The sequence below is a fragment of the Ictalurus furcatus genome, chromosome 12 (assembly GCF_023375685.1).
Source record: "Ictalurus furcatus strain D&B chromosome 12, Billie_1.0, whole genome shotgun sequence".
Lineage (NCBI taxonomy): Eukaryota > Metazoa > Chordata > Actinopteri > Siluriformes > Ictaluridae > Ictalurus > Ictalurus furcatus.
Window position 1 is genome coordinate 27,702,424 of NC_071266.1, and position 13,691 is coordinate 27,716,114.

A 13,691-nucleotide genomic window follows, 5' to 3' on the forward strand; every position below is an offset into this window, starting at 1 on the left:
GAAGCTCATCAGACTGGAGTAGGTTACAAAACCATCTCTAAAGAGTTTGGACTCCACCAATCCCCAGTCAGAGAGATTGTGTACAAATTTAAGATCGGTGTTACCCTCCGCAGGAGTGGACACCAACAAAGATATACAAACACCACTGTAGATACAATACGGTTCTGTGGAAATTTCTTTCTGTCTGTCTCTCAGATTCTCTCTCTCTCTCTCTCTCCGATTCTTTCTTTCTCTCTCTCTCTCTCTCTCTCTCTCTCTCTGAAATACAGGAAGAGCGGCGTGATGTGTAATCGAATGATTTGCAGAAGCATCAACAGCAAATGGGAAGAAGATGGACGAGAGTGCACTGTACACACACACACACACACACACACACACACACACAGTAGCTCTCTGTAGAAACTTTCTGATGCACCTTTATTTTTAGATTGTGTAGAGAGTGTAGATCGACAGAAGTTGTTGCGTAGTTAAAGCTAACCAGCTAACGTGGGAATACAAAAGACATCAGATTTACACTGTACATGTGCTGACTAACACGATTCAGCTGAAATCAGATAAAGATTGGATTATAAACGCTGAAATCAGATAAAGATTGGATTATAAATGCTGAAATCAGACAAAGATTGGATTATAAATGCTGAAATCAGATAAAGATTAGATTGTAAGCACTGAAATCAGATAAATATTGAATTATAATCTCTGAAATCAGATAAGGATTGGATCATAAAGTGAAATCAGATAAAGATCAGATCATGAACGCTGAAATGAAATAAAGATTGAATTATAATCTCTGAAATCAGTAAAGGATTGGATTATAAACTGAAATCAGATAAAGATCAGATCATGAACGCTGAAATCAGATAAAGATCAGATCATGAACACTGAAATCAGATAAAGATTGGATTGTAAACTCTGAAATCAGATAGAAATTGGATTATAAACTGAAATCAGATAAAGACTGGATTATTTGCATACATGTTAAGACCTTCAGTAAAATGATTGGCGGAGTTGGTTTTTTAAAAAAAAATTATTTTGTAGCCCCGCCTCTTTCCACACACCCCCTCAGCGGATGTGTTATAATTGTGTGAACATTTCTGCAGCGTGAAACCGAATCACGTTCAATAGAAAATGAACTGAAAAACAAACAAACAAACAAACAAACAAAGAGAAAATCCAGCTTGCTGTACTCACCCAAAAGTACATCATCATCGCGGCCGCAGGGCTGGCGTGTGTGTGTGTGTGTGTGTGTGTGTGTGTGTAAGTGTGTGTGTGTGTGTGTGTGTGTGTGTATGTGTGTAAGTGTGTGTGTGTGTGTGTTAGTGTGTATGGTCCAGCTAGCGTGGTCCAGCAGTTGTTTTATCTCTCCGTTCTCTCTCTCCTCCTGTAATTTTCCCTTTTTTATTTTTTTCGGATGTTTCTTGTCCACTGAATGAGCGCTACATTAAATCCTTGTCCTCTCTTCTTCTTGCTTACTATACTGACACTAACTCTATCTCTCTCTCTCTCTCTCTCTCTCTCTCTCTCTCTCTCTCTCTGTGGTGTGTGTGCGTGTGTGTGTGTGTGTGTGTGTAGAAGTGTGGAGGCTGCACTCGCTGCACTCGTCCTCCACTCAGCCTTCAACGCTTCTCCACAGTCGAGTGAGAGGACGAGGAAGAGGAACTGGGCGGGAGATGAAGAGGAGGGTTTAACTCACTTCTAATTGTTTATCACAGCGTATACATGCAGTGACGAGTGCAAAAGTTGGTGCCCTCTCTGGTTTATGAATGGGAAAAGGAAAAGGTGTCTATATAATACAATTTACCAGCGAAAGAATAGAGCTTCAGTAAAAATAATTAATGAATAAATAAAACACCACAAAATGAACAGAAATTAGTCAGAAAAGAATGAGAAAAAGAGGATTTATTCATCTTCAGACCTGATTTTAAAGCATTTTCTTTGAGATAAAGAGATATCAGGGGGAATATGTGGGGGAATATTATTTATAAATATTTTGAAAAATTGGAAAAGTTATTCAGGGATCTGAAAGGGTAATAAAGCACAGTTATATACTTTATAAGAGCAGTTATACCGCTAAAGGGTGGACATATGAGTAATTATTATTATTATTATTATTATTATTATTAGTAGTAGTAGTAGTAGTAGTAGTAGTGGTAGTACCCAACATTTTGTAGACTCAAATGTCTTGGTGGATATTTAATAACAATAACAATTATACAATAATATTATTATGAACAATAATAATTATAATAATATTCTCTTTGAAAGTTTCATACTGAACATATCTTAAATTTCAATGTACAAAGGTTCATAAAGTGCATCTATCCATCTATTTGTCTATCTACCTACCTATCTATCTATCTATCTATCTATCTATCTATCTATCTATCTGTCTGTCTGTCTATCTGTCTATCTATCTATCTATCTGTCTATCTATCTATCTATCTATCTATCTATCTATCTATCTAATTGTCTGTCTGTCTGTCTGTCTGTATGTCTGTCTATCTGTCTATCTATCTATCTATCTGTCTATCTATCTATCTATCTATTTATCTATCTGTCTGTCTGTCTATCTGTCTATCTATCTATCTATCTATCTATGCCTTTTGTTATAACTAATCTGTTCATCAACATTAGTGTAAATTGTGGAAATATGCTGTTTATAATGTATCTCAAACATGACAGTATACAATTCCAAAAATATACTCAAAATCTACTTTCTATCAATAATAAAGTACATTAAGTCTTTTGTGTGGAACTATATAGTTTCCTCCCCCATCACTGCACATTATATAATTGACGCAATTATTCTCCCACAACACACCCACTAATTGCACACGAAATTTATTACAATGTACCTGAAAATTGGTAATTCCCTCTGAGTCTTAGTAATTCAACACACATCATATTAAAGCTCCCATTTTTGAGCTTCAAGTTAAATATATAGGAACCAAGCAGATGTGTGGAGAGTAGGTAAGTGTTTTCCTGACACATCTGCTTTCTAAATGTGGTGTAAATCCACTGTTTATCAATAAAGATAAGTTTACTGATAATCAATACTGAGATTTAGTGAGATTACAGCTGTAAAATTCTGTTACAGCACGGCTGAAAGGTAATCCGCCTCTGCTCCCAAACAGCAGCTATTGCCTTTCTTTTAGTACTTTCTGACTAAACCTGTGGAAGATTTCTGTCTGTATATCCAGTATTCTCCCAAAAGAGCCAACTCAATGAGTCAACTCCTTCACAAGTGACCCCTCCCCACCTCAAAATAATCCCTCACCTCCCCCAAATAACCCCTCCCCTCCCCATCACTACACAAAACTCAAAATAACAAGCAACTACTAGTAAACTTGACTAAATTAGTAAGTAAACAGTGAGGCTGGTGTTAAGTACAGAACCATCAATCACACAGAGGGACAATCACACAGAGGTGCAATCACACAGAGGGGCAATCACACAGAGGGATAATCACGGAGGGACAATCACACAGAGGGGCAATCACACAGAGGGACAATTACACAGAGGGATAATCACGGAGGGACAATCACACAGAGGGGCAATCACACAGAGGGATAATCACGGAGGGACAATCACACAGAGGGGCAATCACACAGAGGGACAATTACACAGAAGGACATTCTCACAGAGGGACAATCACACAGAGGGATAATCACACAAACGGATAGTCACACAGAGGTATAATCATACAGTGGGATAATCACACAGAGGTATAATCAAACAGAGGTATAGTCACACAGAGGTATAATCATACAGAGGGATAATCACACAGAGTGTCATGATTCCCCCTTGAAGCAGCGTGCTCTAAGCGCGAATGTGCGAGCACCTGCTTTTCCGTTGTTGACCGTAGTGACATCTGGACATGTGTGTTTTGTTTATGTTTCTGTCATGTCTCCTCCCTGTTCTGTCATTGGCTGGGATTTCACGTGTGTCTGTATTGCTCTCAGCTGCTAGCGGTTTAGACGCTGATCATGTCCACATATATACCGCACGCCTCCCAGCACACAACGCGGAAGATTATCTTAGAGTTAGTTTAGTTCATATCGTAGTCATAGTCACGGTCCATGTTTAGAATTAGTTTAGTTCGTATAGTAGTCATAGTCACGTTCCATGTTTAGAGTTAGTTCGCGCTGGATTATCCGCTTCCAGTCCCTCGTCATAGTTCATTTCTCGTTTTGTTTATCGACCCTGTTTTCCGTGACCATGACCTAGATTCCAGCCTTGCCCCGTGTATGCCTGTTTGCCAATCGCCTGACCTCTTGCATGTTTGTGGATCACGTTTTGGATTTGTCTGCCTGTCTCTCTTTCAAATAAACAACTGTTCATACTGCACTTGCATCCGTCCTATCTCTGCTCCGTCACAATTCGTGACACAGAGGGATAATCATACAGCAGGATAAACAAACAGAGGGGCAATCACACAACCGGATAATCACACAGAGGTATAATCTCACAGAGGGATAATCACACAGACGGATAATCACACAGAGGGACAATCATACACTTGAAAATGAAATTATTTTCTTATAATCCAAAGTTACAGTGAAATCTGCTTTACAGGAAGGTAGTCGTAATTATTTAGTAACTGATGAATGAGTTGAGAGGGAATGTGTTTTTAACCCTTTATTTTCTTGCAAATGATTCCTAACAAATTAGACAACAAAATGTTTCAGAATATGCATCCACTCACCCAGAGAGACAGACAGGTGATATTTCTGATATGACTGACGTGTGTTTTAAATAATAGTCTGATAAAGTGTGTATGTGTGTGTGTGTGTGTAGGGATGGACAGGAAGCTCTTACCAGTGTGTGTAGAAGCGGCAGTCCTAAATGCCAGAGCTGCTGCGTGAGGAATCCACTACACACCGCGTTCCTGAACACGGCTAGACTTCCAGACTTACACACGCCGCTATCTGCACACAGAAAACACACACAAACACACACACACACGTCAGAGACAACATCATTGTGTGTGTGTGTGTGTGTGTGTGTGTGTGTGTGTGTGTGTGTGTGTTATTATGTTCTGTTATACTACTTTTAGGGGTGTAACACAATGCCAGTCTACTCTCTTCTACTTCACACTATTTCATTCAATTCTACTGTATGCCACTCTACTCCATCAGACATGATTCTATTGCACTCCACTCAACCCTCTTTTACTATACAATTTTAGTCAGTTCTACTGTATCCCACTCTACTCTGTTCCACTTTACTCTATTGCACTCCATTCTACTGTACTTCACTCTACTTTACTGTACTCTATTTGTCTAGATTCCACTGTATTCCACTTTATTCTACTGTACTTTATTCAGTTCTGCTCTTCTCCACTCTACATTATTCTGCTGTAATCCATTGTTCCTTTACTCTATTTTGCTGATTACTGTGCTCTATTCCACTCTACAATATTCTGTCCTGTTTTATTCCATTCTATGCTGTTCTAGTGTATTCTGTTCTATTGTGTTCTATTCTATTATGTACTTTACTCAGTTCTACTGTACTCCACTCTGCTCTATTGTACTGTACTCTATTTTGCTAGATTTTAATGTTCACTACTATATTCTATTCTACTTTATTTTTTACTCAGTTCTACTGTACTCCCCGCTGCTCTATTTGCCTGTATTCTATTCTACTCTATTCTGCTTTACAGTGTTCTATTCTATTCTAATATCAGAACGAGAGACATGCACACAGAATGTGTTTTTTTTTTTTTTCTCTGAGCTGCAGCATTTCATCTTACTGCAATGAAATCAGGGAAAACAACACTTTTAATAATTCAGATACTGAGATGGTAAGAGAAGTGTGTGTGTGTGTGTGTGTGTGTTAGATTACTGCAGAATGGCTCATTTAGCCTCTGCCACGGATTATTAAAGCCGCATTGAACCCCTCCTGTTCTCTCTCTTCCCCATTCCCTCTTCTCTCTCTCTCTCTCTCTCTCTCTCTCTCTCTCTCTCTCTCGGTGTAAGGGTTATGCATTTAGGGAAGCAGGAACTGAGGCAAACAACAAAAAAAGTCTTAAAAATCCAAATATTTGTGTGTATAGAGCACAGTAACATTTAATTTATTATTATGTAATAAAGCACCAGGACACACCACTGTTCTCTTCAGATACTTGATCATCTATCACACACAGACACACACACACACACACACACACACACACACACACACACACTGCGTGCACCATCATTTTCTTCCACTAATCAATAATCAACTGAACCCCCAGTGTTGATGGACAACTCAGCTCAAAAACACACTCCCCCTCCTCCCCATCTGTCCAGCACAGCACTAATGGTCAAGGTCACACACACACACACACACACACACACACACACACACACACACACACAGACACACACACACAGGGACAGATTAAAACAAATAACCAAAACAGCCTCCATTCCTGCGTGTGTGTGTGTGTGTGTGTGTGTGTGTGTGTGTTACATGATCAGGAGTTTCATGTATTTAAGACATTTAAAACTGGGCACAGTTTAATAGAACATGATATGATATAGAGCTATGCTGCGTTTGATTGACTCACCGGGATATAGACCAAATATCTGTATGCAGCTGCTCTGTTACACGGTAATACATGACTTATTACTGTATTATAACATGTTAATGAGTGTTTACAGAGAATTCTTACTCATTTTCATCAGAATTTAATTGAAAGTTCATTTGTAGTTGTTTCAGACACACACACACACACACACACACACACACACACACACACACACACACACACAGACACACCCACATACACAGAGGTAGCACTTTGCAATGCACACACCTAACTGCTGTTTGCCTGTCATACTTCACTACAGAGCTCGGAATTCTTGCAATTTCTTCAGTGTGTGTGTGTGTGTGTGCACACTGATAGCCTTTGAGATCTATTGCCTGATTCTGCTACTCTCACACCGGCTGTAATTCTATTACATGGCCAGTCCATAGTCCATTAAACTTTCAGTAGTGTGTGTGTGTGTGTGTGTGTGTGTGTGTGTGTGTGCGCGTGTGCATGCTCATAAAACAGCTCCCGCACAACCTGTTTGTTTATTTGCGCTCAAGCTGAAATGAAAATTGGGAATATAATATCGCCGCTGGTTCTTGCTTAGCGTCAATAAATAACACGCTCCATGAATGAGCGCATAAATAACAATCAAAGCGCAGAGGAGCTGAGGCGAGGCGACAGGCTGGAGGAGAAGTGCAGGAGGAGACCTGTGAGGGCTCGCAGCTGCTGTTTGGGTTCTCCTGGTAGATTCGTGATTTGGAAACTCAGCGATGTGAGGACCGATAGCTCACACACACAGAGGCAAACACACACACACACATACACACACACGCTTTTCGTCCCTCAGTGTTATGGACGGCAAAGATGTTCTCATACTATACTTTAAAATTATTGTTATTCACAATTTTTTTGTTGACTCATCTTGTACTCGTATTCTGTTCATCCAATTAAATGTTCTTTAGAATGTATGTGCTCCGCCCCTGGGGGCGTAACTTGCTGGCACTCAACCTCGACTCAGATATCACATCTTGTTGTCTAGGACATCACCCTGATTACGGTGGACAGGTGTGGGTGAAGGCAGAAGTGAGAAATCCTCCACAGCTCCAAAATCACTCTTCGCTGTTCCCCATATTTCGCTAGATCTCTTTAGCTTGGGCGGGGGAAGCGGTGTGGTGTATTTTGACTGTTGTGTAAATCAGTCAAACACTTTAACGCACCATTGCTCTAACTTCCTGCTTCAATAGGAAACGCATCAAGTTACGGAATCAAATTATGGGCCTCACACCATTTAATGAGATATTTTGGAACACGAGGAAGTGGGCAGGGCAACGAGCGACCACATGACCGTTCATTCCTGATGACTGAAATTTGGTGAGATACAAAAGTATCATAGTCTTCCAGTCGTATGCAAGATTTCAACTAAAACTCCATTCCTCTAAGCTGAAGTCAGACTTTTTACTATGACAAGTCTGTAAGCTCGAACCTGTACGCGATTCGCTTACAACTTAAACAAGATTACGTTACTCATTTGGCTATGATTTATAAATATAAAAAATTTCCTGTGAAGGCTTTATCTAATCAATGACAGATGGGTACTTATCGTTTTCCTATAACAGTATGTCCGGAAGTGTTTTTTCCTTGTATGTCACAGCAATTTGCTGAAGATGACACTTTTTTTTAATTGACTACACAATGATATGCTGTACTTAAACGGCGCGTACCTGTCCATACCAGCGCGTACCTGGCATGTACCTGTCCGTTGGAACTGTCATGGTTATGGAGACGGATGAGAATGAGAATAAAACATAAAAAGACGATACATACGAGTCGAGAGTGCATGATCTGACAGCAGAGGAGAAACAAACCAAGACAAAGAGTATGGTGCAAACAGCGAGTATATACACACAGGTGCTAGTTAACAGGAATAAGGATCAGGTGCAGAGGCGCAGTGGCTGCTGGGAACTGAAGTCCTAAGCACCCTCTGACAATTCTTGACAGAACCCCCTTCCCTTAACGTGCAGCTCCCAAAGCGCATGATAAGTTCGGGTGGGGTTCCTGGATACCCAGACCAGAGGTCTTCAAGTGTCCCAAAGTTCATTTGAGTGTCATCTCTCGGGGTACAGATGCACGGGCTCTGTTATAGCCCCCAGGGACAATTCCACCTTTGGCCAGTGGAAAGCACCCTGATTGCTCTTGCAGAACTTCTTCCTCTGTTGTCGCCTTCCATTCCTTCCTTGTCTCACCATACTCATGTGATTTTCATTTGATTGATTAATTAGTGCCCTATTCAAGTTGCCTGTTTTTCCTCCTTAGTTGCTGGAGTTTAATTCAAGTTAGGTCATGTTCGTGTTTGGTCCGCTCGTGGTTGGTTTTGTTGTACTTGATTACTTAGTACTTTTCTTAGGGTTTATTTTCTTCTTCCTGTGTTTGTGATAATGTCGGTTCCTAGTGTGTCTTGCCTCATGTTTATTTCCCTGAGCCTGTTTCCTGTGTCTCTCAAAAAATCAAGAAAGTTCTGCATTTGCACCCACCTCCATGGACTCGCATCACGACAGGAACAAGGTCGAGTGTTTCCTGCCTGAGAATTTGCACGTGAGCGCTCATTTCATCGAGGTTTCTCTAGTTACACAGCACCAACGTGACACTTAGATAAGCAGCGCTGCGTGACCACTCAGTCCTGTAGCCCATCAATTCTATTTTTCTCACCTTAGTTACGGGTCAAAATTAGACACCGCTTTCACCATTTTTAATACTTCTTCGGATAATTATCCTACCTCAGAGAGAGCGTGAGCGAGATATAAAATTGAGCAATACAGCCAATATAACATAGCCATTAGCTAATATTAGCTATAAATTATTTAATGGATGTGTATATTAGCTAATATATTTTTCTGTAATGATCATCTAAAATGTGATATAGTGACAAAGAGGAGAGAGAGAGAGAGAGAGAGAGAGAGAGAGAGAGAGAGAGCATTTTAAACAGTGTGTGTGTTACTCTGGGAGGTGGGCGCTTCATTACACAGAGCTCCCCACGGTGTGTGAAAGAGAAAAACAGCCATTAGCAAAACAAACTGCTGATTATTCTGATTATTCACACACGCGCACACACACACACACACACACACACACACACACACACACACACACACATCAAATCCAATCTTCAATAGATTGGTCAGACTGTAGATCACTCATAGAGCCCAGTTTTCTCATAAGCATGCCTTCAGTGTATCATGAGCGAGTCTGGTAATGTTTCATCCCTCAAACTGTTTCCGACTAAAGACTAGTTCGCAATTACCTTGTGTAATAATGCCTTGTGTTTGTGATGCTTGGGCTGTACAGTTGCGCACTCTAGAAAGAAGTAGATCATTGATCAGATACCGCTCTACAGTAGATCGCACTTACTTTGGCAACTCTACACCGCATCACTCAGTCTAAAATTTATCACTACTGGAGATCATGTTACAGAACACACTCTTTAGCTTAGTCAAACAGATCACTTCGCCTTAGATCATTCGTCTTCTACCGCCGTAAAAGAAATCACTTCACGGTAGACTACCCATATACTCTAACTTACTGAAAGAGTTCAATTTGCAGTAGATCTAGCTCAGTGAAAGAGATCACTTAATAGTAAATCACTCATACTCTGACTTACTAAAATAGGGCACTTGACAAAAGATCACTCATAAACTACCTTACTGATTTCCCCTTGGGGATCAATAAAGTACATCTATCCATCTATCTAAAACAGATCTCTTTACAATGGATCACTCCATAGCTTCCCAAAAAAAAAGAGATCACTTTACAGTATGTTGCATGTCCTTATACATACTGTACGTATCTCATGAATGGAGACAACTTTACAGTGGATCTCTCAAATTTTAGAGTAGCTGCCTAATACAGATAGTACTATAGACCGGAGGTTTTCAAATCATTTACATTTACATTTATGTTTTTGGCATTTGGCAGATGCTTTTATCCAGAGTGACTTACATTTATCTCATTTATACAGCTGAGCAGTTGAGGGTTAAGGGCCTTGCTCAAGGGCCCTGCAGTGGCAGCTTGGCAGTGCTGGGATTTGAACTCATGACCTTCCGAGCAGTAGTCCAAATCAATCCTCAGACCCACACAGACAGTCCACATTTTTGCTCCACACCTGTGTTTGCTGAGTGGGGATAAAGCAAAAATACGGAACATCTGCGGAGCTCTGATGTCTAGTTTGTTAACCACTGGTCTAGACTTCCTTGATGATGGAGATTACAGCAGAACCTATACTTTATACTACCACGTGTCTGCAGTAGATCTCTCATTTTCTCAATGAGGGCGCTAACACAGACCAATCTACAGTCCACCCACTTTACAGTAGGTCACAAATACTCTAGTCTATCTGACTAATGAAAATCATGCTACAGTAGATCACACATTCTCTACACTAGATCACTGCTGGAGACAGCATTAGCTCGCATGTTACAGCACGTTACATGTTACAGAATGAATGCATGAAAGGATGTGAGAAGGAAAGAGCATTGTTTTTAATTTTTTTAGACAGTAGAGGAGAAGAACAGGAGGAATGTATACACGCTGCATAGAGAAAGACGGGGGGGAGGGGGGGGCGGGAGAGAGACTGACCCATCTGTACTGCAGTAATGTGATGCATGGGAACATCTTCAATGAGATCAGGGTTTTCCCTCCTGCCACATTCCCCCTGCACCCTGCTGACACCCTGGCATGTGGCCAGCTCTACCCGCTAAACACTCTGCAGCTATTATGTCTCGAAAACTACACGAATGGCAACACAGACATCATTAAAGGGTTGTTTTTGCTAAAGAATAAAGTGGGTGGGACTTTTTTATGAAGATTTGAAATAAGTTCTCTGAGAATAACTGAAGTGAGTGAGAGAATGTTGAGAAAGCGAGAAAGCAATTGAGCAAGTGGGGAAAGAGAGTAGAGTCATGATAGCAATGAGCCTCACACCAACAGTACCACTGTCATTAAATCAATAAGTCATTATCTTTAATGGGATAAGCACTTTGAAAACTAATTGAAAACAGCTCCATTTACCCTGGCCAGCTCCTTAATGCAAACAATACTGCTGTTAAGGCTGAGCACAGCGGAAAAATGAAGAAAAAAAAAAAACATGGCATGTGCTGGAGTTGGCAACCTGGTAATTTGGTAAACAGTTGGCGCTGTTCTGCCCACTTAAAAGATGACCTGGGGCCAGTAAAAAGGTCTTTATCCTGCAAATTAGCCATCACAAATGAAACAGTGAGCACATTAAACAATCAGTGAAGAAACAAGATGGGGAAAACATTTCTTCAAGCACAGTGCCTGAAAAAGAAACTCAATAAGGTGTGAACTTATCATACTAGTTATCAGGATTTCCACAAGGATGGAGAGAGCTGGTAGATTATCAGTATTAGAGACCACAAAGTTGTGGGTTGCCATAGAGCCACCGTACGGTGGAGGAACGAACATTGCGCTGGGCGTGAAATGGGAACACACCCTGGATGTGATTGCAGTCCATCGCACAACACAATGGGGTCATATAACATAGACAATCTACCTGCATGCATGTTTTTTAGGAGGTGGGAGGAAAATGCAGAGCCTGAAAGGAACTCCATGAAGACGTAGAGAACAAGCTCTACAGAACCAGTAACATGAGCTCAGAATCAAGCCAGAACCAGGAAATGTGAGGCCACGACATCATTGTTCCACTTTGCGAATTAATAATGAAAATCAAAAATCCAACATATTATGTTGTTGACATATTTTAAGCTACAGAACCTCAAAAGTAATACCATTATATCATTAGTGGATCAGATGTGTAATGGTAAAAGTCAACAATTATTGATTGCAATTTGCTTTAGTAATCTGTTCCCATGCTACAAGTAGTCCACATCCTGTTATTTGGCATGTCATGTCCCTTGCTTAGTGAAACAAAAGTGTCACCTAAACAGTACCTCCAACAAAGCACCTGTTCACAATGCAATTTAGAAACAAATACCGCTATTGAAACACTCATTCTCCAAACAAGAGTGGAAAATTGTAGTGTGGAAATTGAGCCTACATGTTCCCTTAATCTGAGATTTTTTACCCATTCTGCTTGACTTCTGGCGTCTCAAGTGTTTGGAGTCCTGGAGTCTAATGGTAAACATCGTGCACAATCAGTGAAGCAGTTCAAATAACGTATTGACTTACCTTGGCCTAAATAGCTGAAAATCCAATCAAAGGTCTGGATGGCAATGAGCCAGTCAAATCAGTGAGAGCTGTGTACACACGTCATGCCTCCTAAACCGCAATCCTGCACTGAAGTGTTCTGACTCGCACTTTAAAACTTAGATGAGATGTATATTTCATTTCTATGTCCAATGTATAGGTGGATACATGGTCTCCTAGATTATTGAATGTAGCTGCTGTTATTTACATTATCGACTATGACAGCTATTCTATCTGCTCGACTGCTAAAGGAGCGAAGAGTGAGCATCAGAGCACAGTCGAACTGATCAATGAGGGAAGAGAATCTTTGCAGGGTCAGTGAGTTATAAACCCAATGGAAATCTGTTTAACGGCAAACTACCACAAGCTGTAAACCGAGTGTCTAAGGGTGCACTCGCATCAGCCGTGTTTAGTCTATTTGAGTGGAACCCTAGCGTGTTCTACTCCTCTGTCTGATTCTCAGGGCCAAGAGCAGCTGAGTGGGGTTGGTCTCGCTCTGCTAGCAAGTGAACGCTTTCGGAGTTCATTCAAGAAAGCGATTGAACTCTGAATCAATTCAACTGAAGGAAGTAAATGAAACATGCTGTGTGTTTTCGGGTCGGGGGCATTTTATTTGAAGACATGAGCTGCTAAACTAAGCCATGGGATGCAATTAGAGACAAAGCACAGAGCTGTCATGCCATAGAAATGCCATGTTTCGAATAATAAAACACATAAAACGTTTTAAACTATTTATGTATATCATTATCTAATAATTTATTTAGCACCGGCTTTGTGTTCTCCATGACTAATGCCCATATTTCTGACCAATAAATAAAAAAATGTTACTAGGACATTTTCAACCTTCATTCAACTTTTTATTGGTGCTTTTTTGTGCAATGGGAAAACAAACTAAATAGTACAAACCAAAACTATAGGCTACATTTTCACTTTGGTTTTGGACGAATAGGGGTGA

The 13,691-nt window shown here is 40.5% G+C and overlaps 1 protein-coding gene across 3 annotated transcripts in view; it reads right to left on the bottom strand.

The window, feature by feature from the left end:
• LOC128615860 (RNA binding protein fox-1 homolog 3-like) overlaps positions 1–13,691 on the bottom strand; it is a 217,352-nt gene that overhangs the window by 117,813 nt on the left and 85,848 nt on the right. For all 3 annotated transcript variants that reach the window (XM_053638224.1, XM_053638225.1, XM_053638223.1), the window contains exon 3: positions 4,819–4,928. In XM_053638224.1, the coding sequence (XP_053494199.1) occupies positions 4,819–4,928 (110 nt within the window). The remainder of the gene's footprint in view (positions 1–4,818; positions 4,929–13,691) is intronic.